This window comes from Debaryomyces fabryi, assembly GCF_001447935.2.
Source record: "Debaryomyces fabryi strain CBS 789 chromosome Unknown contig00138, whole genome shotgun sequence".
Taxonomy (NCBI): Eukaryota; Fungi; Ascomycota; class Pichiomycetes; order Serinales; family Debaryomycetaceae; genus Debaryomyces; species Debaryomyces fabryi.
In genome coordinates this window covers 1-27,676 of record NW_015385564.1, presented here as the reverse complement: position 1 = coordinate 27,676, position 27,676 = coordinate 1, and the positions used below count along the sequence as shown (strand labels likewise).

General features: G+C 35.8%; 14 protein-coding genes across 14 annotated transcripts; 5 read left to right on the top strand and 9 right to left on the bottom strand.

Annotated features, from left to right (window-relative positions):
* Positions 1-568: 568 nt before the first annotated feature.
* On the top strand, positions 569-4,651 carry SIN3 (transcriptional regulator; the record flags this gene model as incomplete). The annotated part of the gene is made up of 1 exon (XM_015613565.1): positions 569-4,651. A coding segment is annotated over one exon (4,083 nt), but the record flags the coding sequence as incomplete, so codon positions are not given.
* Positions 4,652-4,840: 189 nt separating this feature from the next.
* Positions 4,841-8,791, bottom strand: AC631_04735 (uncharacterized protein; the record flags this gene model as incomplete). The annotated part of the gene is made up of 1 exon (XM_015613564.1): positions 4,841-8,791. One exon carries the CDS (start codon positions 8,789-8,791, stop codon positions 4,841-4,843), a length of 3,951 nt encoding a protein of 1,316 aa, XP_015465619.1.
* A 358-nt stretch (positions 8,792-9,149) lies between these two features.
* Positions 9,150-9,329, bottom strand: AC631_04734 (uncharacterized protein; the record flags this gene model as incomplete). Its single annotated transcript, XM_015613563.1, has 1 exon — positions 9,150-9,329. One exon carries the CDS (start codon positions 9,327-9,329, stop codon positions 9,150-9,152), a length of 180 nt encoding a protein of 59 aa, XP_015465618.1.
* An 81-nt stretch (positions 9,330-9,410) lies between these two features.
* AC631_04733 (uncharacterized protein) lies at positions 9,411-9,722 on the bottom strand (the record flags this gene model as incomplete). The annotated part of the gene is made up of 1 exon (XM_015613562.1): positions 9,411-9,722. One exon carries the CDS (start codon positions 9,720-9,722, stop codon positions 9,411-9,413), a length of 312 nt encoding a protein of 103 aa, XP_015465617.1.
* A 794-nt stretch (positions 9,723-10,516) lies between these two features.
* Positions 10,517-11,119, bottom strand: RRS1 (Rrs1p; the record flags this gene model as incomplete). The annotated part of the gene is made up of 1 exon (XM_015613561.1): positions 10,517-11,119. One exon carries the CDS (start codon positions 11,117-11,119, stop codon positions 10,517-10,519), a length of 603 nt encoding a protein of 200 aa, XP_015465616.1.
* Positions 11,120-11,254: 135 nt separating this feature from the next.
* On the bottom strand, positions 11,255-13,312 carry AC631_04731 (ERMES complex Ca(2+)-binding regulatory GTPase; the record flags this gene model as incomplete). Its single annotated transcript, XM_015613560.1, has 1 exon — positions 11,255-13,312. The coding sequence occupies one exon, from the start codon at positions 13,310-13,312 to the stop codon at positions 11,255-11,257; it is 2,058 nt and encodes a 685-aa protein (XP_015465615.1).
* Positions 13,313-13,490: 178 nt separating this feature from the next.
* Positions 13,491-13,826, top strand: AC631_04730 (uncharacterized protein; the record flags this gene model as incomplete). The annotated part of the gene is made up of 1 exon (XM_015613559.1): positions 13,491-13,826. One exon carries the CDS (start codon positions 13,491-13,493, stop codon positions 13,824-13,826), a length of 336 nt encoding a protein of 111 aa, XP_015465614.1.
* A 144-nt stretch (positions 13,827-13,970) lies between these two features.
* PRT1 (translation initiation factor eIF3 subunit b) lies at positions 13,971-16,118 on the bottom strand (the record flags this gene model as incomplete). The annotated part of the gene is made up of 1 exon (XM_015613558.1): positions 13,971-16,118. One exon carries the CDS (start codon positions 16,116-16,118, stop codon positions 13,971-13,973), a length of 2,148 nt encoding a protein of 715 aa, XP_015465613.1.
* Positions 16,119-16,278: 160 nt separating this feature from the next.
* On the bottom strand, positions 16,279-18,909 carry AC631_04728 (uncharacterized protein; the record flags this gene model as incomplete). Its single annotated transcript, XM_015613557.1, has 1 exon — positions 16,279-18,909. The coding sequence occupies one exon, from the start codon at positions 18,907-18,909 to the stop codon at positions 16,279-16,281; it is 2,631 nt and encodes an 876-aa protein (XP_015465612.1).
* Positions 18,910-19,161: 252 nt separating this feature from the next.
* On the bottom strand, positions 19,162-19,854 carry PRE10 (proteasome core particle subunit alpha 7; the record flags this gene model as incomplete). The annotated part of the gene is made up of 1 exon (XM_015613556.1): positions 19,162-19,854. One exon carries the CDS (start codon positions 19,852-19,854, stop codon positions 19,162-19,164), a length of 693 nt encoding a protein of 230 aa, XP_015465611.1.
* A 408-nt stretch (positions 19,855-20,262) lies between these two features.
* On the top strand, positions 20,263-21,551 carry AC631_04726 (palmitoyltransferase; the record flags this gene model as incomplete). The annotated part of the gene is made up of 2 exons (XM_015613555.1): positions 20,263-20,301; positions 20,382-21,551. 2 exons carry the CDS (start codon positions 20,263-20,265, stop codon positions 21,549-21,551), a joined length of 1,209 nt encoding a protein of 402 aa, XP_015465610.1.
* A 370-nt stretch (positions 21,552-21,921) lies between these two features.
* Positions 21,922-22,602, top strand: PRX1 (thioredoxin peroxidase; the record flags this gene model as incomplete). The annotated part of the gene is made up of 1 exon (XM_015613554.1): positions 21,922-22,602. The coding sequence occupies one exon, from the start codon at positions 21,922-21,924 to the stop codon at positions 22,600-22,602; it is 681 nt and encodes a 226-aa protein (XP_015465609.1).
* Positions 22,603-22,904: 302 nt separating this feature from the next.
* AC631_04724 (uncharacterized protein) lies at positions 22,905-23,897 on the top strand (the record flags this gene model as incomplete). Its single annotated transcript, XM_015613553.1, has 1 exon — positions 22,905-23,897. The coding sequence occupies one exon, from the start codon at positions 22,905-22,907 to the stop codon at positions 23,895-23,897; it is 993 nt and encodes a 330-aa protein (XP_015465608.1).
* Positions 23,898-24,022: 125 nt separating this feature from the next.
* On the bottom strand, positions 24,023-26,713 carry AC631_04723 (uncharacterized protein; the record flags this gene model as incomplete). Its single annotated transcript, XM_015613552.1, has 1 exon — positions 24,023-26,713. The coding sequence occupies one exon, from the start codon at positions 26,711-26,713 to the stop codon at positions 24,023-24,025; it is 2,691 nt and encodes an 896-aa protein (XP_015465607.1).
* Positions 26,714-27,676: the final 963 nt, after the last annotated feature.

Genomic DNA, 27,676 nt, shown 5'->3' with positions numbered 1-27,676 from the left:
TATTTTAGATTAGAGTAATGACGAATCAGCAAGATCCTTGGAATAATCAACAGCGTCCATTGAGCCAGCCGTTCAAGTAAGTAGTTTTGAACAGGGATGGGAGTTTTGGGCCAAAGAACCCCGGAGAAAGCGTGACACAACGCTAGGGGAGCTCTAGAAGCCTTCTGGGAGACTCCACCAGACACTGAAAAGGATTCAAATTACTAACGAATTTTAGTCGCCAACAGCCGCCAGTATTACCACCACCGGCTACTCTTGAGACGGGTATGTACATATATAGACCAGCAGGGGGTTTTTGGGACCTTTCTGCTGTGGTCGACCGCGACGATAAAAGTGAAGAAATCGATACTAACTAACTTTGCAGGCGGGCAACCGTTTTATCCTTTACCTAGCCTTCCAAGCCTAGGCAATGGAGCAGGCCACCCACAACCGGGCCATGGGTTTAGCATTCCATCCATTAACCCTGGACACGAAGGGGTGCCTTTCAACCAAGTATGTTCATATTCACCGGGTTTGGCTCGACGCACGGGCGAGCAAAATATTGCAAAACCGATACTAACATATCTAGCCACCACCAGAACAACCAAAACCACCGCAAGAACTTCGAAGACCATCGAATGCGGCCTTGAATAACCCTCCTAATCAATTACCGCCTCCAGCCACTATTGCGGCCGGTAACGAACAACATATTAATAATGGTCCTCCAAATATGCCACAGGGAGTGCCAAATCGTTCAACGACAAGCAGTGTGTATAGACCCTTGAATGTGAAAGATGCATTATCGTACTTGGACCAAGTTAAGATTCAGTTCTATAACCAAGCCGATGTATACAATAACTTCTTGGATATCATGAAAGACTTCAAATCCCAAAGCATCGACACCCCTGGTGTCATCGATAGGGTCTCTACCTTGTTTAGAGGACATCCAAATTTGATTCAAGGCTTTAATACGTTTTTGCCCCCGGGATATCGTATTGAATGTTCCCTAGACCCTTCCGATCCAAATCCAATAAGGGTCACAACTCCAACAGGAACAACCACAAGACCAAATATTGGATATAACCAGAATTGGGGCAATGATTCTAACCAGGAACAACCTGGTCAAATGCAACATGCGAATCAGCCACCTATTCCTGGATCGTCCCCAGGGCGTTTCATTCTATCACACGAGCAACAACAACAGCAACAACAACAGAATGGTGGACAGATTGAATTTAATCATGCCATTTCTTACGTCAACAAAATCAAAACTAGGTTTGCAAATCAGCCGGATATTTACAAACAATTCTTAGAGATTTTACAAACGTACCAACGCGAGCAGAAACCAATTGGTGAGGTATACGAACAAGTAACGGTTCTATTTTCGAATTCCCCAGATTTATTGGATGACTTCAAGCAATTCTTACCTGACACTAGTAATCAAGGGTATTTGCAACAGCAACAGGTCCAAGAGAACTTGTTCTATGGTGCAAACAATGGTACCTCGCAGCTACCACCAGTTGGTAACTTTCAACCACCCACGGGATCAACTGGTTTAAGCCCGAATGGATCCCAAGGACAATTTCAGCATGGTTATCCAATGATTTCTGGTGTGCCTGGAAAGCAAGATGTTGCTTCAATTCTTGAAGCGAATGAAGATCCAAATATGATGAGAAGAAAGAAGGGGTCTGTATCGGAGGCTTATCCTTATGATTACAACTATAATTCTGAATCTCAATATTCCAGTTTACGTACAGGTGCACAGCCTTCTAAAAGTAATAGAATTGGGTCCACTATAAATAAATCTGGAGCTGTTGTTACAAATCCGACATTGGTTCCCGGTATACCGGAACCTGTGCCACCTTCTACAGCTGCTAAATCCTCAATGCTGGAAGAGATAAGTTTCTTCGATAAAGTTAAGAAAGCAATTGGAAACAAGCAAACTTACAATGAATTTTTAAAGATTTTGAATTTATTTTCTCAAGACATTATTGACAAAGAAACATTGGTTGAAAGGGTAGATTCATTCATAGGTGATAATCACCCTGACTTGCTTAATTGGTTTAAAATGTTTGTGGGTTATGAAGTCAAGCCACAAAATATTGAATCAATTACATTCAAAAAGCATCAACTAGAATTGTCATTGTGTAGAGCTTATGGACCTTCTTACAGACAATTGCCTAAAGCAGAAACATACATGCCATGTTCTGGAAGGGACGAAATGTGCTGGGAGGTATTGAATGATGAATGGGTCGGTCATCCAACATGGGCATCGGAAGACTCTGGATTTATTGCTCATCGTAAGAATCAATATGAAGAAATTCTTTTCAAAATTGAGGAAGAAAGACACGAGTTTGATTTTATCATGGAATCCAACTTGAGAACAATCCAGACATTAGAAACAATTGCCAATAGGATCGCTAATATGACTCCTGAACAGAAAGCTAGCTTTAAGTTACCTCCTGGTCTTGGCCATACATCAATGACAATTTATAAGAAAGTCCTTAGAAAAATTTATGACAAGGACCGTGGGTTCGAAGTCATTGATGCCCTTCATGAAAACCCAGCAATTGCTGTTCCTATTGTTTTAAAGAGATTAAAGCAAAAAGATGAAGAATGGAAAAGATCTCAACGAGAATGGAATAAGGTATGGAGAGAGATGGAGCAAAAGGTATTCTATAAGTCTTTAGACCATTTGGGTTTGACTTTTAAACAGGCTGATAAAAAGCTATTAACTACTAGACAGTTGGTTAGTGAAATAAGTACTGTCAAGGTCGAGCAACAGAACAAAAGATTACATCCTTTAACTCCAAAGCCACAAGAACAACTAAATTATAAGTTTGAAGATTATGAAATTTTGATAGACATTCTTAAATTAGCTGATGTTTTTATAAATCGTTCTTCAAACTATTCCGCCAATGATAGGGAAAAATTGAGTCAATTCTTTCAATTTTTCTTGTCTCGCTTCTTTAATATATCAACTGAACAGATTAAGGAATCTTTGTCTGAAAGAGAAAAAGTCAACAAACCTGAAGAGAAGAATGCAGATGATTCGATCGGCGACTCTTCTGAAACCCAAGTCGACAGCACGACTGCGAAGAAGCGTCACCGTGAAAACGATTTGTTACGTGACGTCTTGAAAAAGCAGTCAAAATCAAGAAAAGATGATCGCGCTGAATCTCCTTCCCAAGTCTCAAGCGAATCTGAAGATCAAGAAAATGCAGAAGACGTTAATAAATTGAGCGAATTATGGATTAAGGCCACTTCTTCCCAACCTGACTTAGGAAATAACACTAATAATAACGACGAAAAGCGTGACAAATATAATTTGTTTTGTAACACGATCATCTACGTGTTTTTCCGTCATTTAAGAACATTATATGAAAGATTGAAGGAAATCAAAGCTATGAATGCAACTGTTGGTAAGGAGATTAGGAGTAGGAAATCTCCTCAATTTGCGAAAGATTTAAACTTGCTTTCTCATCAACTTGAAGATATGGGAATTCAAATTTCGGGATCGAAAGACTGTTATGCGCAAGTATTAAACTTATCAGAAAAATTAATTGAGGATGATATAGAACATCAATGGTTTGAAGAAACACTTCGTCAAGGTTATAGAAATAAGGCCTATAAAATTTATACCATAGATAAGGTTGTGCAAGCTATGGTTAAGCATATGCATACAATCGTAACAGATAGCAAGACTTCTGAAATAATGGTTTTATTTGAATCTGATAGAGGAAATCCAATTTCAACCGCGAAGGATCAAATATTGTATCGTATGCAAGTGAGATCTCTCATGACTACAGAAGAAAACATGTTCAAGATTACATTTAAGGAAGGTGATAATTCAGTTAATATTCAATTTGTTAGTCTTGACGACCTAACAATTAATGATCATGAAAACGCAGAAGAGAAGTATAATTATTACGTTACTAGTTATGTTATGTCACACCCAACTGAAGGTGTATCTGCTTCAAAAATTAATATGCCTTTTTCGAAATCATTCATAGAAAGTGTCGATGAAGATCAATGTGATGGTCGTGTTAACACTGGGTTGAAGGTATCAGTTTGTGAAAATTCGTATCGCTTATTCTTTGAAGCTGACACGCATGATGAGTTTACTTCTAATTTTGTTTATAACAAACGATCAGAAGACTCTAAGAGTAAGACAGATAAGGTCGAAGCATTGAAGAACTTGATAAATGACGAAGAAACTGGATGGAAACTGATGTTATCGGATGATAATACTGATACCTGCGAAGAAAAAGTCAAACTTTTATTCGAGAAGGGTGCAAAAGCTTATAAAGAATTTGTTAAAGAAAACGAAGAGAAAAAGGAGGCTAGAGAAGAGGGGGAACAAGAAGTGGTTGAACCTGAAAATGAAGGAGAGAAACAAAATGAAAATGCTGAAAATTCCTCAAATAAGGAAGAAACAGAAAATTCGGCTCCAAGTAAATTACTTGCCGCACCAACTATCAGTAGTAAGGCTGGTCACGACAATGATGCTGATACTACAGTTATTCAAGAAAACAATGACACCACAATCCAACAGGATGGTAATGATACCACGGCAGATGAAACAACTGTTAATCAGGATGATGCATCAATGTTGGCAGAGGGTCAACAATCTGAACAAACTTCCACGAGTGGGAATGATAGAAAGGATTAGGATTGTGGAACTTGAATAAATGTACTTTAAACATGAAGGTTCATGTATTTTTATTATTACGTTGTTAAGTTATTTCGTTATGTATGTCAATTAGTCTATATTTAAGTTATTCCTTTTGACGAATTGCAGAAAAAAGTTATTTAATATAAAATGATTTAAGTAGTGTTGATGTAAAAATCCCTAATATATTCAAGGCCTAGCAAATCTACCTTCTGCCGCTGCTTTTGCCAACCTCTCCGTTGCAATACTGTGAGCCATTTTTTCCCTTTGTTCCAATCTTCGAGCAACAAAGGCCTTTTCATCTTTAATCAACAAAAGCCTAAGTATTATGTCTTCAGTTAATGTCTGAGCAGCAATAGGATCAGACTTTGCTTCTTGGGCTTCTTTATCAGCCTGTGCTCTTGCTTTCGCAGTTGCGTTGGCAATAATTGTTTTATTTCTCACTATCGTACCAGCTCTACTCATACTTCGTTGTCCGTTTTTAGACTTTTTACTATCTGACGACGTGTCATCGAAATTATTTCTACCACGTAACATCATAACGAACGCAGGAGATAATCGATCAACTTCCAGAGTTAGGTAATTGACATCACCATCATAATAAACTGGCACAAGTAATAATGCTTGATATTGCTCGTTCTTCAAGTCTTTAACTGGTGGACCATTACCATCGTTGTGAAAGAAATCAAAACATAGGAAATGGAGCCAGGCAAAAACCGTCTCAAGTTCTGTATTAGTTAACAGCTTTCCAAAGCCACTGATGCCTATAGAGTTTGTCACATTAGCCATTGCTGAACTAACAGCAGATTGCCAACCACTACTGGAGTTGCTTGTATTGTTAGGCTTGAGTTTAGAGCCAATATTTGAAAGATGAAAGGTAGTAGCGCTTGCGAGTTTAGGTAACAAAAGTTCATCGGCACTAGAAACAACCACAGCCCAGGTAGCCAACATAACTTTCATTAACAAATGTTTACTTAAATATTCGGCTAGAACTTGCAAATTCAGATTCAAGTAAGTATATAAAGGCATCATTGCATTATCCATCTGCTCTTGCGTAGGCTTTATATTTCCATTGCTTCCACATATAGATTTCAAGTTTGCTCTTGAGAAGCAGTAATGAATAAATCTGGAAAACTTTTCAACAATTAATTTAATGCATCTTTCTTGACATCTTTTCAAACACCTGTGAGCTCTTCCCATAACAAAAATTGCATCCACTCTTTCGCTTTCAACGGCTATTTCAACCAAGACTCTACCTTGTGAATCTAAGTCAAGATATATTTCTTGTGGAATACCATCATGCTTGAATCTTCTCGGATCTAGTTGCAATAAAGCTCTACCACATATAGAATGTGTCCCGAACTTCTCATCCCAAACAGTTGTAGATATAGTAAGAGATGAATTAGCAGGAATCGTTAATTCAAATTCTTCATCCCATTCAGGATTGCAGTTATTATTGATGGTTCTAGTTTTACCAATTGTTTTTCGAACCTTTGTGTCAATCATAGTAATGTATGGGTGTACAGATGATGATGAAGTGGCAGATTTTAAATTTTCAGCCTTGATTATTCGTAATGAAAAAATATGACTAGTGTAATTTTTCTGCAAGCTAGGATCAAACGCCGCAACTGTATTAGAAATCATCTCAGGGTCTAGCATATCCTCCAACTTCGTCAACTGTTGCATCATTGCATCTAAGTTATTTAAAGCAATGCATAATTCTGGTTTGAAGTTATAAGGTTCCATTATCTCAAGTTTATTGGTATTATTCTGTATATTTGAAACAACATTCTTAACTTCATCAAACCAATTACCACTTTTTCTCTTTTCTATTGTGTCAGCATTAGCCTCAGATGCGAGCTTGGCTTGTTCTTCTTCATCCAAGTCCTTAATAATCTTGTCTGACATCGTGTTAGCGTAATACAATACCCCATCCGATATACTTTTCAACAAAGTGGTATACATTTTTGCTAATTGAAATTCGTTTGACCAGTTCAAGCCGTTTAAGATCTTCAAAAACTCTTTGATTAATGTGAAAATGTCCAATACTGAAGAACTAAACTTCTTATCATCCTTATTCAAATCTATAGGTTGAAATTTATCATTAGTTATAGCTTGGTGGATAATGCTAGATATTTTTTCACCGCTTTCTGTGATCCATTCTTCCAAAAATGGATAAAAGAATCCTTCCAAATTAAATTTAAATGTTGACCCAGCGGACGAAACTTGATTATGTATGTTGCGTATTTCATATAATGATTTATATGCTTCCAATACATCACCATAGGGCAATACTTGACCTTTAGTTTTAGCGTAAGCATCGATGTGTTTCAAAATATTTTTTGCATCAGCAGCAAACATACCTGTTATAACGGCTGCCACAGTACGAGAAACATTTAGAAAGCCTAACAAAGGATTTTTATATCTCTTTTGTAACATTCTAATATCATTTACGATGCTATCAGAAATATCCAAAATATGAACAATATCAAGAGTGTTGTCTCTAGGTAAGTTGCTTAGTAACTCAGCATACCTGATCTCTGAAGTTCTAAGCAAAGTTTTTGATAACTTTTTTTCCCACTTTCTAGGTAATCCCATCTGTTCTACTGATGAAAATAAAGCATCAGATTCTAGGAAATCGCCCAAAAATGCCAAGTAAGGGCCAAATTTTGGTTTAGCTGTCTTATTGAAAATTTGGACTAATGATTCTTTGATTCCAAATAAAACTTCATTATATGAATATGATAAATTCTTAACCCACTCATCTTGGTCCTTAGAAGACCAGTCGACTTTTTCATCCCAGTCTAGCTTTCCTTGTTCTTCAATTACTCTTTTGCAGGCAAAAAACATTTTCGTAGTCATTTCAATATCTATTGGTCCAAGTTCTTTAGTATTAGTCTGTTCGAATAGCGGGTCTTTAAGTATACCTGACAAATGAGCAGCCGTATACAATGAAACGGCTCTTGTGGGAAAATCAATTCTCCAGAATCTTGCACATATGCCTACAAGATTCAGGACTTGCTTTAAGAAAAAGGGCTTTTCAGATGATGTTAACTCTGCGGAATTCGTTCTATTTTCATATTCGAGACATAATTTAGCCAATATTACAAAGAACGATTTTGTCGATGAAGATGTTGGAAAGATATAGAAGTCTTCACCTGAAGGTAAAGGTGGGACAGGTAAAAGCTTCATGCTTGAAGGTATCTGATATTTTGACATTAATTGTTCACAACCATGTCTCTCTCTTTGTTTCCATTCGGTGTATGCTCTTTCGCTCGAGAAGCTTTTCGAAGTGAATTGGCCTAGGTCCTTGTCCAAGTAAAATAAAATCTGATTTATATCTTTATGCAATGCTTTAGGTTGAGATAGATCTTTATATTTAAAGATATCTTGTTGTAATTTGATCTGATCGATTGAGAACAATTCTGTGATCAAATTAATATGACCTTTGTCCATATCAGTTATTCTGAAGGATGGTTGCGGGTATCTCACTGTCGAACCTACCGTAATAGAAGGAGAAGAAGATGTGCCTGATGGTGTTGGTTTTGATTTGTTGCTCGGTTTAAGAGATTCCTTATGTTCTTGTAATTTTGCAATAATAGAATCACTATTCTTATCTTTTTGAATCAAACTTATCAAAATTTGCACAAAGCTCCCAGCTTGTTTAAATATGACTGAACTCATGTCACTACTAGGTATAGTACCAATTTTAACTAGTTCCTTATTAGCACATGATACGAATTTCATTACCAAATACTCTGGCTTATTCACACTTGCTACATCTGCTTTGAATTTAGGGTCAAGTAATTCGCTATAAAGCCTCAATAATGATCTTCTCGTCATATCGTCAAGATTTGTTCCCGACTTTTTCATAGCGATCAAATTTAACCTTGTCTCTAAGCTTGCTAGCAAATATGCCGGAAGTTTAGGGTCGTTTGTTTCGGAAGATTTGGAACTTTTCAGGAGCTTAGAACCTGTAGACGAAGAATTGAACGATCCGTTGGAAGGATTAGGTTGAGGCTCTTCTATTATCGGAGTCCTGAACCTCGCTTCATTGCAATATTCTAGTATTGATATCTTCAATACTGCTTCATATAATTTATTTAGATCAACATTGTCATAGGCCTTGTCCTCGGACATTAACGTACTAGACGCAATACTCTGAGACCTGCTTGAGGGCTCCTTACTCCTAGTCAGCATAAAGGATTAGAATCAAACTATAAATGTTTAAAATAATGTAGTATTGATGAACCTACTGTCATAAGATGATGTCGCAATAGTGCTCAGTTAGTAAATAAACAGCTGAAAACAAAGGCCCTGTATATAACCACAGTTCTAAATAATGGGCTAACTAGTATAATAATACATAGTACTCTTGAATAAGGTCTATATGGTTGTTAGGTTACAAAGTACAGAGAATTTTCACTATTTAACAATATTTTCATCATGTAATTGGAATATCTCGAAACAAATGATGACATGTAGTATAAGCACTAGACTATTGTTCCTCACTTTCTGATGAAGAATCTTGAACCTCTGGTTCCAGTTTCTTAATCTTGGAATTTACGGGCTTTGGTTTTTCAGTATTTACACTAGAATCACTATTATAGTCTGCCTTAATAGTAGGTTGATGAACCTCCTCTGGCTTGAATATATGATGACTCAAGATTTTGTTCATTTCAAAGGCACCTACCGATTCTAAAATAGTTAGTACTCTATTGCGATCAAATAAGTTTGGGGTCTAACACCGTAATTGCAATCATCTAAGTAAAAAAAACTTACTCTTCTTAAACAACGCATGGAGTTTGGTATCACATATGATTTGCCTCTTATCGTCAGGATTCTGGAGATTGTTGTCCTTAATGTACGCCCAAAGAAGTTTCACTACCTGAGGCCTAGAACATTTTTCTACACCTATAACATCTGCAAGTTCATTTGACAAATTCTGTTCCTGGAAGAAAGCGCTGTTTCTGTTTTTTGTAGGATCTTTTTCGGTTGTCTTTTTGGGAGTTGCCTTTTTCTGACGCTTTACGGGCGTTTTGATATTTGACTTCAGGAGCCTTATTGCCATCAATGAATCCTGTCTTTCTATCTCTTTCTTTCTTTCTGATTCCGTTCTTTCATCTTCTTTTCTCTTATTAACAAGATCATAGTATCTTTGTAATATTATTTCATTTATATCCTTCTGTTACAGATGTTAATCATCGATTGGTTCAGGTTAAATATGCAAAAAAAAAGGGTCAATAGCGAGTTGACTTATCCTACGTACCTTATGTGGCTTTAGATTTACCCCAAATAGCTCTTGTAAGGCATTCCTTATCTTTTTGACCGTTACTTGTTCGAGGTTTGCAACGCTTAAGATTGCCTAAGAATAGTGTTAGTACTTTCTCTATAGTAATTGATAATGGTAAGCTCCTAAATCAATTGATTATTACACACATCTATCGTTGGAAGATACTCATCTGGTTGATATTCATCACTCATCTTGGCTATCAAAACAATTCAAAATGTAGTCCAGTTTCTTCATCTAACTTAATCTCAAGTTATGTTTTTATATACACGACTCTACGATAACTACGAAGATACTATTACTGAACTGATTCATTACAAATAGCTACTATAAGATTAGAAATGGAGATAGTATACATAAATATGTAGCCATTATTAATTGTGGAAAATACTTCTAGATTGAAATTTTTGGCCTAAAGTAATAATGGAATGTTGGCTTCAAAACATTAAAAAAACCAAAAAGCCCTAGAAATATATGCTAATAAACCGGATTATGTTAAGTGAATATGATGAGACAGTTTGCAAGTCCCTTTTTGCGATTGCAGTATTTTGGATTTTCTATTATGTTCTGATACATCAAGATTGGTTTTTTAAATTACGTTTATGTTGTAATTCATTCTTCTTAATTAATCTCTTTCTTTCCGCACGGTTTAAGGTTCTTGGATCAATTAATTCATCTTCTGTACCTTTAACTTTATCGTCAACTTCGACTAACCATTGATCATCAAGTTCCTTATTTTTACCCTTGTAACCCCACTTAGGAACCCATTCACCAGTTGCTTCATCGTATACCATCTTACCATCCTTAGCCTTAGCCTTGATACCTTTTCTGGCAGCAAATTGTTCCCATTTTGTAGGTGCCTTGGTCTTTGGAATGGCTTTTTCTCTAGGTAACTGGGTGGTTGGATCAGGTAATTGAATCAAAGTCATGGTGGAATTTTGACCTGTAGAAGATCCATGACTATCAGTTGTAGTCTTGACAGGCAAAGATAATATTTGGTTGATTAATAATTGTACATTGTCTCTGGTAACAGATGCTAAGTATTCTTCTTTCTGAGATCCATCTTTTAATTTTTCATTATCCAAAGGATTTGGATCAAATGTAGCCAAGTTACCCAAATCATAGGTGTTTGGAATGGGTTTATCGACCGTTACAGGCTTAAATTCTTGTTCTGACATGATTATTTACTCTATTAGTGAACTATTCAACGAATATTATATATTCTACATAGCAAATATTATAGGATGAGCTTCGCAAAAAAAAAAAAAAAAATTAGAACTAATTGGTTATGAGCCTCCTGGAGACATAAAACATCAAGTTCTTGAGCTTTGTAATGAACTCTTCCAAATCCATATAGATACTATAGCCATTAATGACACCGCCCCTCCAGCCATAACTATGTGCTTGACATTTTCATTATTTGGATTTTCAGGTTCTCTTTCAAGACCAGGAGTGAAAGAACTGGGCATTTTCGCAGCATCCACCAATTGAATAAATAGTTCGTGCAAAGAGGTAGTCCACGTAGAGGATATATGAAGTGGAGAGCTCAAGAACAAGTCTCTAGTATAGTTTTCAGGCTGGACATCTGATCTTTGTTCTTGTTTGTCTAAGTCCGCTTTTAATGCAACAAATACAGAAGGTACTTCATCCAATAATGAAGAGTATTTTTCTCTCAAATCTACCAAGTATTGAAACGACTCTGGATCTGATGAGTCGTATGTGTAGCAAATCACATCACATTGATCCAATCTCTTTTTGTTTTCAAGTATAGCTGGCTCTTGTTCCCCTAGCTCCTCGAGTATTAAATAGCACTGTTTACCACCTCTTAACTCGATATCTTTAACGCATATTCTAGGCTTAATGGTCGGAGAATATACATCACTATATGAACCTCGTAAAAACAGTTCTAGCAAAGAAGTTTTACCAGATTTTGGTGCTCCCAATATAAAACAATTGAATACATTTCTATCGTTAACAGGCTGTCTATAGAATTTACCCTGTTTTTGCCTTCTTTTTCTTGGCTTTGTAATTTTCACAGCGCTAATCGAACTGTTATCATCAAATCCTAAATATGCCAAGTACTCGAGGGTTGTCTTATAATCTAAAAATGTGGTCAAATTCCATTGTGCCAACCATCCTTGGAGTGAAACGTACCCTTCTTCATTACGAACGATTGAAGACGGAAATTGTGACTCTTTCCACAATTTTGGAATCCCAGGTGTTGGAAGAAATAAATTCGCCAATTCTTCTTCATTCAACCCACCATCGTTATCTTTGTCGAACTTAAGGAATAGATCAACTAAAAACTTATACCCTATAGGACCCAATTCCACACTTGAGATTGGGTTAACATCTAGTTGAGGAAACAAAAATTTATCATTTAAAGATAATGAATTAGTATAGTGAAATGTTCTTAGTATACCCCATATAGTTTCATGACGTCCTCGTTCAGCATACATTTTATTCAATATTATGAAACCGTCTACTGATATCCCAATTGTCTCACCTTTTGAATTTACGTCGGGGTATATAATCTTATTAATGGCATAGAGAATATTTTGATACTCTTCTTCACTTGATGCATGGTTAAAGCATTTTTGATGTAAGTTAGAAAATTCGTTAAAGCTCAAATAGCCATCTTGGTCTTTATCGCACAAGAAAAACACACGCTTCAAAGCTGCAACAGCTGCTGGTTTTAAATTGCCTTCCTTTGAATCAAAGATAGGAGATATGGGGTGTGTAATTGCTCTTTGGCACAAATAGAATGCCTCCACTACATTATAGTTATCCTTGGCACTGCAACGTACACATGCTTCTATTTCTTTGAATTCGTTAATCAAAGGAACAAATTCATCTGAATTCTGTGTTTTAATGGATATCGATGAATCTTGTGTTAATAAGTCAGATTTATTAGCACATAGCACTATCGGCAAATTAACCCCCATAGATCTGAACATTGTCATCCAATGTAATGATATTCTTTCATAGGTATAGTGATCCGAATAAACCAACCATATTACATCAGCCCGCTTCAATTCTTTCTGTAGCGTTGTCTTATCAGAAGATGTAGTATCAATTATTGTTGTTGTTTGCGGAACATATTTCAGCACATTCTGATTTATATTATCACTATCCTTAAATCCATTTCTAGTGTATTTTGTTTTAGATCTATTTGGATCTGAGTTGCTATTTCCAGTCTCAGATACATAATCTGATAAACTGTTTGTATAATCATCTCGAGATATTGTTACCGGGGGTATTACTCTTTGTATATTAGACACAAATTTTTCTTTTATCAAAGAAGCTATGAGGGAAGACTTTCCAACAAACTCATCACCACATACTACAATTCTTATTGTATCTTGAGACATCACAATTGCATATTTTAACAGTAAGAAGTATTAATACCGTGATTGATAAACATGATTTTTCGGTTTTGTGATGCTTTGATCTCAACCAGTAAATCTTTACTATTAGTAAGAATTCACTAGATGGTTGATTATTGAAGATTTATAAACTCATAATTTGCACAACATGTTGAGAAGTATTATGTCTAGACAAGCCTATATGGCAAAGCCATATTCTGGGATAAGATTTCCAGTTTCAAAAATTTTGACTGGCTTCCGCTCCATGTCTACAGCCGAAGAACAACTTATGGATGATTATGAAAAAAAGATATTTGGAATTTTGAAAGAAAGCTTCCAACCTAAGAACTTACAGGTGAAAGACGTTTCGGGAGGATGTGGCTCTATGTTTGCTATACTTGTTGAAAGTGAGAAGTTCAAAGGCATTCCAATGATCAAGCAACATAGATTAGTCAACGAAGTTTTAAAAGACGAGATTTCGAAATGGCATGGAATTCAGTTGAAAACCAAGTCTATTTAAGACGCTCTATAGATGAAAAACGATACATGTACATAATAATCACTTTATAATTCGTGTAATATTTTTAATGAACGAATAAAAATATATATAAAAAATTGGCAAATGGTACTTATACAAACATAGAACTATGTAAAAACTAATTGTCTACTCAACAACCTCTTCTTTTTCTTCAATAATTTCTTCTTTAATTTCCTCAATTATTTCAGCTTGAACTTCATTCTTCTTTGAACCGTTAGCAGCATGCTTAGCTCTGTAAGCCTTCCATTCTTCTAATAATTTACGACGTAACAAGATGGCTTCTCTACTAGCAGCATCAGCTTCCATAGCATCAGCTTCATCAAATTGAGCACTGTATTCACGTAAGTTCTTTCTGATCTTCTTTCTGTCAGCAGCATTCAATAAAGAAGGTGGTCTTGGTCTCCAGATGAATTCTTTGAAATGGTCAATAGTATTATCCTTCAACATATTACCAGTAAATTCGAATAATCTATAACCGTTTTCAATTGAGTGTGCCCAGGATGAGGACCAAGCAGCAACGAATCTTCCTGATGGGTCCCATGTCAAGTTAGTCATACCAGAGTATTTTTCTGCCTTTAATAATTTGACATTACCATTGACCTTACTATTGGCTGGTTTATCTTCCTCGTATGAACAATCATAAAATTCTAATTCACCACTAGACTTTGAAATTGTAGCAACGACAACAAATCTACCCTTTGGAGACCAGCAAACTGTGTTAGAATGCTTGTCATGGATTTGCTTGAAACATGTGTATTTAGAGCTTGTAACTCTACCCTTTGACAGGACTTCAGGTGCATAGAAAGAAATGGTATTTTTAGCGATAGATGGATTATGGTTACCATCATCTAATCTGGAAATAGTGATAAATCTTTCAGATCTTGGTTCCCATGCAAAGTTGAAAACCACATCCTTCAACTCTAATTTTTCAACAGGAATATCCTTTTCAGTAACTTTAAAGAATTCTAAGTTAGAGAAAAATGTCTTACGAGACTTAGTATGACGATCAACCTTAACACACAAAAATTTACCTTCACCGTGCCAGTGCATCTTACAATCACTAACTTGGAATAAATTGATAGTTCTAATAACTTGTCTCGATGGAATTTGCATCAAGGCAACTCTTGCAGTTTGATTCGAGCTTTCAGGAGTCCAGTACGATAAAATGTATTCACCATTTTGCGCCTTAGAATCAGAAAGATGAACACCGGCTGGAGCCCACTCGAAGTCAACAATATCGTCTACCTTGACTAACTTCTTATCTAATAATTGGAACGATGGAGTTTCATAAATGGCTAAAGCACCAGGACCTTGACGTGCACAGTATTTATCATCGTGGGACCATTTGACTAATGGCCATGGCATATCCTTCTGACCTTCTAAATGTGGTGGTAATGCAAAAGTTCTAGCAGGTTCACCAGTAGCCATATCCCAGATAACTAATTTATGACCGTTACTTTCTGGTCCAAATGGGAAAACAGATCTCTCTGCTGCATCATCTGGCAAAGCAATTGGAAGTGGAGACAATGTAACCATATATTTTTCATTTGGAGAAAAATCAATTAAACGGACTTGATTATGGATAAACTTAGTAATACTTTGAAATCCATCACCACCCCATGATTGAATACCTTGTGGGTGAATAGAAAACAAATATGTACCTAATGGAGAAAACTTTGCATATTTGGAAGTAAATCCCTTTCTTGGTTCAATAACTGGTTCAGGATCATTCTTTTTCTTGTTATAATAAATACCAACGGTTTCAGAAAAGTGTAAGGCAAATTGATCACGACCTTGTTCATCTTGTAACCATGATTTCAAATAACCATGACTCTTGAAAGGTGGAATTTCAGGTTCTTGGAATTCTGTTTGGACATTTCCTTCTGCACCAAACTTTTCAATATCAGTTAACTTGTTGACTAATAATCTGTGCTTTTGATCCAATTTCTTACCATGCAATTGTTGGATAGCAGCTTCTGCCATTTGAGCGGTTTTAAACTGGACGAACAAATATCCTTTAGATTTACCATCTTCTAATGGCATATAAATTCCTTCATCGCCTTCGACAACTTCTCCAACAGTGTTGAATAACTTCTTTAAAACTTTGATTAAAATAGGAACCTTAGCCTCAGGAGCAATTGGAGCACCATCGACAACGACATAATTATCCATGCCAATATCAGAATTAACTGCGTATTTAGCTTCCAAATCAGAAAAGTCAATGTCGTCTAATTGAACCTCTTTCTCGAGGCTCCTGTATTCTTGTTCAGACATATTATTGTTCATATTTAGGCCTTTATACTTGAAATAGAAATTGATAAAGGTCTTGATACTTCCATACTTAAGATGTGTTCGCGTTGAAAAAATTTTTGATGCTGAAAATTGTGATTTTGTGTAATTCTTTAATACACAGTTATATATTAGTACATAAAACCTAGGATACTTGATCAAGTTCCTGTCTTAACCTAGCATTTTCTCTATCTAACTCCTTTAGCCTTTTCTGTGCTTCTTGATTCTCGTAAACTCTTGCTTCTCTTTCAGCTTTCCATCTATTAGTTAATTCAGCTATCCTCATTTTCGATCCAGTTGAAGTAAAACTTGCATTTTGAGTAGTATCATTATGACTGTCATCGGTGTAGTAGGAATCTAGCTGTCTTGTCAAATCGTCATTAACACTGTTTAATTCGTCTATTCTTTTGTGCAATTTATTAACATATTCACTAGTTTGTGAAGTATGTTCGCTCTCTTTCAATAAAAGTTTGACATGATCGTTGACAATAATATCTACTGCTCTAGCAAAGTAATCAAACACTGATTTGTGATACTCTCGGATGGTATTCAATTCTGAAATATTCCACAGTGTTCTTTGATCATTACTCTCAGAGTTTCTCTCCTGCGTAATCTTCTTTGTTAAGGTATCAATTTTCCTTTTAGGTTCTTTTAAAGAAGAATCATCTGCAATCTTGATAAATGATTTAAGAAATTTTTGAAATACATGAATATCACGCAGAAGCAATTCGCTTAATTGATATTCTAATACGTTCAATTTTTCAAGACCTTCGTTCATTTCATCTTTCTTGTGTTGTGGCGCATCCACCGTTAAGGTAGCAATCTTTTCAGTCAAACTTCTAATAGTAGTCTGCAAAGATATCTTGTCATTTGTAAGAGATTCGAGACTATAGGACAATCTTATCTTCTCTGCTTTCAATACACGTTGCTTTTCAACTGCGATTTCTAAATCATTTTTAAGTTGGTCAGTAACTCTTTGATTTGCACTCAGGGCTAAGCTCTCCTGCCTTTTGTTATTCAATTGATTGCTCAATGTAGATATCGTATTTGAAGATTCATCTTGTAGATTTTTATAGCGTTCAGTAAGATCCTTCAATTGTTCTTGAAGTTGGTTTATCTCATTATATGACTGCAATAAGTCGTTATGATGCAGCCCTTCATTAGATGATTTTAACCATTCACTTGTTTCGCCTACTGAGCTATTGTTGTAATGTTTTTGAAAGTCGTTCACTTCCTTTTGTAATTTGTCAATAATTTTCTGATATTCATCAAATTTGTTATCAACAGTGTTGTTTATGGTTCTCAATTTCTGATTTTCTAGTCTAAGCTTCCGTATTTCACTGTCACCATCGTCTGGTCTAGACATTTCTAAAGTTTTGCATAATTGATTGAACTTGTAATATAGTGCTTCATAATTTGTTCGTATTGTTTGTGTACTCTCGACCTCCTTTTTTAAGTCTTCTTGGATTTTCGATGTGTCTTGTTTATGAGTCGAAAATTCTTTTTGAACCTTGTCTAGTGATGTTATAAGCCCTTGAATAATTGTTATATACCCTGATAATTCTATGTGCTCTTTTTCTGGGTTTGAAGGAGGCGGTGAAGGGTAACTGCGATTCTTAGATTCTAGCTTCTTTCGAAGCTCCAACCGAACAACATAAAGTTTGGTTTCTAGTGATTTTGAAGAGCTACTTTCTCCAGATGTATCATCTAAGCACTTAGTTAAAGCCTGTTTTGACGAGTCATCGGTAGAAGGATCGCCAATAAGTAATTCTAAAATTTCATTTATCATTCGGGAACAGTCTCTCATATATATGTTAGTCTTATTTAGCTGTATTTCCTTATCATGCAATTTATTTTGAAAATCTTCCAAGTTTAAATAAAGATCTTCATTCAATTTGAGTAGCTCGTCATAATTTTGAGACAAATTATCTTCAAACTCTGAATTTGCACCTCCCGATTGTATCCCAGTAGATTTCAATGGTGATAGCCCGTTAAGATTATTCTGGAAATGGTTTAATTCACTGATATCAAATCCATTTTCTGCATTACTGTAGCGAGTTTTATCGATTAAATGCTGCAAAAACTGTTTGAATAGCTTTATTTGAATTCTATATCCAGTTACCTGTTTATTTAGCTCATTAATTTTGGCAATTGCAGTGGTGTCATGGGTAAGTGCCTGCTTAGTGTTATCGTTGAAACAATTAGATTGATTAAAATGCAATTTAGGAATATCTCCCATATTTTCAGGTACAGTAGTAGATACTGACCGAAGTTGTTTCCAAGGTGATATAGGCTTTTTATTTCTAAGAGGGCTCGCTGTGTTACGGTCTTGTACTTCTTGATCGAAGTCTAAATCACGATCAAATTGTGCTTGTGTTTCATTATACCGTGTTGTATCCATACTCGAATTGTGAAAACTTTCATCCCCAATTATTGAATGATTATTAGTCTTACTCCTATCTCCCAATTTAATTTCGCCCATTGTTTCTTGAAGACTTGCAATGCTTGTATCCATATCTTGGACTCGGCGTGATATTGATTCTTCCTCGTTGAAAGAACTTGCAACTGGAGAGAATTGGTCTCTGTACAACAAATCTGGATTTGATACGAATGGACTAGATGACCTTGTCGAATCTGCACCAATGTCGTTTCTATCATCATGTTCGAAACCACTCTTCAGATCATTATTTAAGTTTTGAGATGGGGCCACTACTTCAGACAGATTACTTCCATCTGAAACGTATGACGGATTAGTGTCCTCAAATTCTGACGACATATCCTATATATATGTTCCAAGCACCCGAACCTAAATCAATATTGTACAATTATTTCTAACTTGTTTAAAGATTGTTTCATAAATATGTTTAGTTTCCAAACAAAGCGCGTAAACACTAAAAAAATTCGTTACATATTGGTTGGACTTTAAGACAACAGTAAATCGTAATCTAACCTTTATATTATGGACTATATAACTATTGAATGTAATATTAAAACTACTGTATGGTTGGTTTAACCAATACAAAAACAACTAGCTTTCCATTTCTGCGTCTTCTTCTTCTTCGTCTTCTTCATCTTCTTCTTGAGCTAACTTAATGGCTTCTTGCAATAACGCATCGGGGACAAATTCATGTCTGCATGAAGTCTCCTCTTTTGAACACCATGAAATTTCTAATTCATAATCTTTGTCTTTATTATCTTCGTGTGCTTGATGAATAATTTTAGCGGCAGCTTTTACAGCTTCTTTAACTGTCAACTCCTCAAAGTTCAATTTTTCTAATTCAGACTTGGCAGTTTGTCTTCCCTTACCGGTGGCAGCACCTGTGTAACCCCAGCATGTTCCACTTGGTTCAATCATATATAAATGTGGTCCATTTTCGTCAACTCCACCAACAATAGACACAATTCCGAACGGTCTTACTGAATTGTAACAGGTGTAGTTTTGAATATAGATTCCCAAACGGTCCATCAAATGCGGAACAGAAATGGGGGTCTTGTATATGTTTTTGAAATTTTGTGCTTCATCCCTACCTCTATTTACAAAATGACGTCCATCAGGTAAAAGCCCTGAATATGCAACACCAATGTGTCTATCGATTGTCTGGATTCTCTTATTCTTTCCTGGGACCAATAATTTGGAATTTATGATCTTCTCAACTGCTAACACTATACCATCTTTACATTTAATTCCGATAGAAGTACCACCATTTTCAACTGCCTTCATGGCATATTCCACTTGAAAGTTTCTTCCATCTGAATATCCTAGTTAGTATATCATTCATATTACAACAATTCCTTCTTAGAAGCAAATTGTTCCTCTTTAACGCCTACGTACCTGGTGAAAAAACACTATTTGATAAATCGTAACCTGTACCGATAGAAGTCTATTAAAGTATTAGTATGTTAATTCCATATTACCCATTCATTATTACATCATGTCAACATACCATTGTATATGATCGATAGTTCTAAGCTTATATATTTGAAACTATATACAGCTAGTATTGCTAGAGAATACTTTCTTAATCGCCACCGCACTCAGAATCAAGACGTCTCTTTTGTGTCATAATTTATTTTTCATATAGATTTTATTGATTCACGATAAGTATACCGTATACACTGACAAGACATTATGGCCGTTCAATTGAAGTGGCCAATTCTTGGTGTAATAGTATGTATTTGTTTGAATAAAAAAAAAGAGTTAATATTTAGAATTTCAAAATATTTAAAGCAAATTCTAACGATTGATAGATACCATGTGTGCTTATAGCTACGATAGCATATGGTTCCCATTACTTCGTATTCAGAACAAACTTGACAAGTACCGAACAAATAGTATATGAAATTTTTGTTTGCAATCTATGGTTGTCATATTATTTGGCTATTGTTGTTGATCCAGGATCCCCACCTAAGAACTTTACACCTAAGGCAGGAGAATGGAGAAGATGGTGTAAGAAATGCCAAAATTATAAGCCAGAGAGGTCGCATCATTGTAAAACTTGCAACAAGTGTGTGTTGAAAATGGACCACCATTGCCCATGGACGTACAATTGCGTGGGACATGGTAACCTTCCTCATTTCTTACGGTTTTTATTGTTTTTGATAGTAGGAATGATATATGTTCTCTTCCAATTGGGTAAAAGAGTACTCCATTATTATGATAACAGTGATTTGCCTTCCTATTTGATCGATAAGAAAGAAATGTTTGCGGTTATATTTTTACTTCCAGTGACATTTTTCTTATTTGTTACAATCGTGGTCTTGTTCGTTCGTTGTATGATCAACTTGTTATTTAGAGGTATGACACAAATAGAAGTATGGGAAATGGAGAGAGTCGACTCCCAATTCCATACTGAAAGATTGTGGTTGCAAATACGGAAAAACTACTTCAAGTTACACGGAAAGGAGATGCCGCATTTGGTATCATGGAACAGGACAACCAGATACTACGAGGTAGACGAGAGCTCTAGTAACATTGATTCAAATGAAAACAGCATAGTCCCTAAAGATTTCACGTCCGATGATATTGTTTTCCCCTATGATTTAGGCGTACTTTCAAATATGATTAATGCATGTGGCTACCCATGGATGTGGCTACTCCCATGGGGTGGTCCCAGAGAAAACGGCTACCATTTCCAAAAAAACGAATTCATGTCCGATGATCAATTGGGCTTGCCATGGCCCCCAGATGGGGGCCATCAGGAACCAGCGGCCCCGGTAGATAGTGATATTGAAATATCTGACACAGAACTTCAAGATATGCCTAGCTTAAGAAGACGTCTTGACCCCAGAAATAACATGACAAGGTCTGAATGGATGAACGACTTAGGCGAAACCCTAGATGATTTTGGTGTCGATTTAGAAGCCGAAGACATAGAGCATGATGATCTAGTTTCAAAAAATGGAGATGTCAATAATTAGAAGCTGCAAATTCCCTATATATGACCTACATATCTGTAATAAGAATACTCTTCAAACTTTCTGCATGATTTTATTCGCTTTTGTCACTCGTATTTGACTTAGTCTGCCTTAAACGAGGACCACACTAGTTACCATACTATGGCTAAATGCTTCTTTGTTCGAGACAGGAGGATGCTTGTTATCAAGATCACATGTTTTATCGTTATTGCTTTATTTAAAATACGAATCATGGCACGTGCGAAGTGGTGATTTTTCAACTTCGATCAAGCCATATATAAAGCTGGGTGTATTTGCCTCCGATTAACCCAGAATAGTCCGAATTATAATTTATATTAATCAATTGATTAGAATTAATTACAATTAACAAAAAATGTCTTCTCAACAACACAATACCTTAAGATTGGGTTCTACTGCCCCAGACTTCGAATCTGAAACCTCTAACGGTAAGATTTCCTTCCACGATTTCATTGGTGACTCGTGGGCTGTTTTATTCTCCCACCCAGATGACTTCACACCAGTCTGTACCACCGAATTGGGTGCTTTCGCTAAGTTAGAGCCAGAATTCACCAAGAGAAACGTTAAGTTAATTGGTTTGTCTGCTAACGGTACCGAATCCCACAAGGCTTGGATTAAGGATATCGATGAAGTTACCGGTTCCAAGTTAAGCTTCCCAATCATTGCTGACCCTGAAAGAAAGGTTGCACACTTATACGACATGATTGACTACCAAGATGCTACCAACGTTGACAACAAGGGTGTTCAATTCACCATCAGATCTGTCTTCATTATCGACCTATCTAAGAAGATCAGATTAATCTTAGCTTACCCAGCTTCTACCGGTAGAAACACCGCTGAAGTCTTAAGAGTTGTTGACTCTTTACAAACTGGTGACAAGTACAAGGTCACTACTCCAATTAACTGGGTTCCAGGTGATGATGTTATTGTCCATCCAACCATTTCTAATGAGGACGCTAAGACTTTGTTCCCTAAGTTCAGAATAATCAAGCCTTACTTGCGTTTAACTCCATTGGACATTAAGGAAGAAAAATAATTGAATGAATTTAATTCTAGTTAACCTCTGTGTTGAGCAGGCACTTTCGAATTCACTTTGTATGGTATTTGACATCCATATGGATATATAGAAGAGTATACGAGTAACATTAATAAAAATATTTTATTATACAACTAGTAAACGGATTGTAGCCATATAGTCTGTAGCCACATAGTCTAACAGTATTTTGCCAGAGGCCTTTGTAGCAAAATCACGTGTGCTACTATGGAATAGTTCACCTTATAGCATAAGGATTTCTAGATTTAAAAGATAAACCATATTAAACTACATAATTAATTCCAATGATCTATCGTAGAGGTTCTAAGGTACTATTGCGGCACTCATTTTTGAAATATAATTTATGTAATAAGCAATATGTGTCTAGTCTCCGCAACATTAAATTAGAATCTCCAGTACCATCCTTGACTGCACCACCACTTTTCTGCAATCTGAACATATTCAAGCCAACTAATGTGGAAAATCATGCTAAAATCAAATTTACGGGTTCTAGTCCAGTCAGATCTGATCTGTCTTCCGAGGACTTGAAGCCTAACCCAAAAGATCAACTTAAAAAAGCAAACCTTGGATCTATGACAGATGAACTACGAGCACTCATACCCAATATCCTTAATAAGTCATTGCCGAAAAAAATCATATCTAACAGTGTTCATTTGAGAATTTGTCCTACTCATTTCCAAGAATTCAATGCTTACTTCCCTACTTTAAAGGGCCATGTCTCATATTATACTACTTGCAAAACGTTACAATTTATTCTTACATCCATAGTCCTTAATCCCAAAGTGAAATTACATATTCAATCGATAAAGACTAGTGCAGCTAAAAGTGATTTAGGTCCAGAGATGCAAGGTGTGTATCCTCATAGCACTAAAATATACGTGCGTTGGAATACTTGTTTAGAAGGATGCGATCATTTGTCTCCTAATGAAATTAGCGAAGATCGAGATAGTAACGATACTTCTAATTATCATTCGACCTCAGATGCAAAGTTAGGGTCTCACAAGTGGTCAAAGTTTGACACCCAAAAGCTTGTGAATAATTCAAATGAGCAATCAATTAAATCGTCACCTTCTGTTACTGCCACCTTGTCTCACTTAACAACAGGTCTCATAGGTTTAACTAAAGAACATAATAGATTAGAACGTGTTATAAGCGGAATATTCATATTTGAATTAAATGAAAATAATGACAAAATAATAGTACATACAGTCGAGGATGTCAATGTTATTGAAAAAACTGAAACACAAGATATTGATGGAGAATTAAGAGTTTGTTGACTGAACTCTAGCTTGATCGCATATTGTATATAGTCTAAATGCTACAACTAAGTTAATTATGTAAATAGTCTTTTATATTTAAATGAATATCATATTATTACGATTGTATATAAATTTTAACATGTCTAGATTAAATCGCCTAACATGTTTCTTAAATTTTCAGCATTAAGCAATTCCTGGTAATTGAAGTCTTGAACCAGTCTTTTTAGGTCTTGAAGATTTTCTTCAATATTAGCGACAAATTCATTATTTTGGGGATCGATCTGTTTCTGATACAATGAATTTAATTGATACGTTAAGTATTCAATTTTTTCAAGGTTATTTAATTTAGTGCCGTATTTGTCATTTACCCATTTCCATAATGGGCTGCTATCGTTCTCCATGGCCCTAATTCTTTCCCGATACCTAGCTTTACTCATACTTTTATCGTTCGCTAATGCTTGTACAGTAAATACTAAATATGAATTGACAACTAGCTGACTCCTTGCAATCTCATTTGCCTCATTGACTCCATTGATTATTTTCATTTGCAATACCAGCAAAATAACAAGAAACGTGAAAAACACATAGACTATCGGTACGATATTTTTTTTGATAAATCTGCTTGTAAGAGAAAATTGGAAAGTCTTCTTTTCAGATTCTAATTTATCCGAGGTGATTGCTTCTTCAGCTATTTCAGGTATAGGTTTGTTTTCAGCCAATTCAGCTACATTCTTTGGTACAGTTGGACCTTCAGTATAATAAGTATTATCATCAATTTCTTTTTTCAAAGCTGCAATTAGATCTTTAGTAGCTTCTTGCTGGCCCGCCAACGTTTGCTTCTCGATAACACTTTTAATCCATGAGCTTCCTGTCCATTTAATATTATAGGATATTCTTAATATTGTTGAATTCTGTACACCCCATGACAAACAATATCTGGTTTTAACTGAAAACGAATTACCCAGGGGAACATCAGGTGTCACAGTACTAGAAATCACAACCACGTTCTCAGCAAAGTTCAAACTCTCTATCGTTTCTTCGACCTCACATCGTGTTGATTTGGGGCCAATCGAATATCCTAATGCTCTCCTGTAACATATTTTACGTTCAAGTTTGCTAGGATCGTCCTGCTTTGGGTGAAATTTATCATACTCTGAAATTTCCGAGGCATTATGATTTTCTAGAAAAGTCTTATGAAATGCTGTATTTGTGCTTCCGAATAATAAATCGAAAACTATACCTAAAGGTGCATTGATAGTTTCATTGCATAGTTCTGTCTCGTTGTTCTCTTTTGCATAATCTTTTACTTTGGTAGGGGGATGAAAATCAGGACCCATATTGATATACTTTGAATCCGGCTTAAATTTTAAAATCTTCATATCTACAGTTTCCACCTTTTTCCTTTTAGTTGAATTGCTTTTTTTAATCAGCGTATCATCATCTGAGGTGTCGTCTGAACCACTATGATCCGACTCACATTCATTATCACCATGCTTTTCTTCATCACCATCAATAGATAAAATGTATGACTCTAATTTTGCTGGAGAATCGAGGCATTCATTTTCTACAGAGACAATACCATTACTATCTAATGTGTAGCCTGATTTTTCCATAGGCTTTTCCTCAATAATTTCCATTTTTCTCCCTGTGGTTCCTTGCCATATAGCTTTCATGAATTCAAAAGTTGCATCTCTGGAAATAAAGCTCGCAAAGTTATGTTTTCCATTTGCAGTTTCAATTGATATACCGTTAGGAAATAACCCTGCAGTAGTCTTTTTTTCGATTCTGATAATTTCCTCTTGAGGAATAATCAAGCTTGTAACCCACCCCAACAAATTTGAACTGAAACACACATTGTTTTCACTGACGTATATTCTTCCCTGAAGTAATATCTCTCTACTCAATGCACACGAAAAATCGTCGAGAAGTCTATCAGTTAAATCAAGTGATCTAAATAGCTGATGAAATTCTGCAGTTCTTTTAGTTGTAGCATATCTATAGTCTGTGTCCATAAATTTTTCATCAACATACAATTTCGGATCAAACTTTTCTTTTGGCGTAGCTTTCACAGACTGTTCCAATATGTTCTGGAAATTTCCCTCGCTAATTGTTCTCTTCGATTTACGATAAGTAATAATCTTTGGCGAAGAAGAATCGATAGATCCCTCATGATCAAGTTTAGATGACTTGCCTTTATCCATATCGGAGTTTTCTCCTCGAGAGCCAGCGGAATTTTGCAATTCATTCGCATCATGGGTAATTATATTATTTGAAAGGTTAGATCTTGCAGAAGAAGTTACCGGTGTACTTTGGCTATTGAAATTAGAATCAAGAGAAAAGCCTGATCCCTGACCTGCTTCTCTTGAGATAATAGAATTAGCGTCTTCCTTTGTAGTATGTGGATTAGCTGGAGTAGATTTCACGAAAAACGGCGATTGCAACGAAAGGGATGTCAAAGAAGAAGCATGAGATCCATTTCCATTTGTTTGCAAATGATCCTTTTTAGCTTCTTTCGGCTCTTCTAAACTCCCAACTGAAGAAGTCGATGAAGTACGCGATAATCGTCCTTTCTTGCTTGTAAGTCTACTCGGCAATTGATTGGTTTTTGATCTATTCTGCGCAATTGTATGATTTTTGGATTCATCACTATCGATAAAGACATCTTTGTCATCTTCACCGTATTGAATGATTGAATTCAATTCGCTATCCAACTTTGAAACGTCATTATTATCGTTTGGGTTTGCCTTCTTATTACTTAAAGCCAATGATTCTGCTGAAGGCGGAAACGAATAAGACCAGGCATCATCATTATCATCAAACAGGTTATCACTCATTACTATGTTGAATGATTGGCTTACTAGTTACTAATATACACCTAAAAAAAGGATTGGAAGCAAAAGACGTAATTTGATCATTCTCGCTGCGACCCATTTCGTTAATGTGAGTGATCCGCAGAGATGCCGAGCACCTTTTTGATACGATAAACAGTGAAGTACAACACCTCTACAAGACAATAATAAACGACGTAGCATTAATATAAGCAATATACAAGATTTTTTTCTTTCATGACATAAAATTAGAAAAAATAACCCAAAAGAAACTGAATAATTTCACCCTAAACATACAACAAAAATAAGTTTTTTCGTTAAATATACAATAATTGACTCAAAGGTCACTTTATGCAAAATAATTTAAACAGTTTCTAAAACAACATCTTTGAATCCGGAAGAGACCTTCTTACCCTTTTCTTCGGTAGAACCTTCACCGTGTAAGGCTAATAAGGAACCTAAGTCGAATTTTGGTTGCTTTAATAATTTGACTTTTCTAATGTGGATGTTTTGTAATGGCAAGATGGTTTGGGTTGATTTTTCAATTTCACGGCCAATGACTTCTGGAATCAACTTGGAGGTTAATTGAGCCAAAGTACAGTTGGAAACCTCTCTTTGCATGATTTCAATCATCTTCTTTCTGACTTCTCTCAACTTGGAAGTTTGGGCGTAAGTGGTCTTTTTGATTTGGTTGGCTTGTCTCTTGGTGAAAGCAATAGCGAAAACTCTCAAGACGTAATCATCGGAAGTCTTAACAGTAACGTTAGCTTCGACTAATGATTGCCATTTTCTGACCAAAGATCTCAATTTGTCGGTGGTGAAGTCAATACCGTGGAAGTTGGTCAATAAGTTCTTACCTTGAACTTCATCTACTCTCAACTTGACCTTTCTGGAAGAGTGGTCTTCGGATCCTTGTAAATCAGCTAAACACACTTCGACAACACGGCCCTTTAATCCATCGGCGGCGTT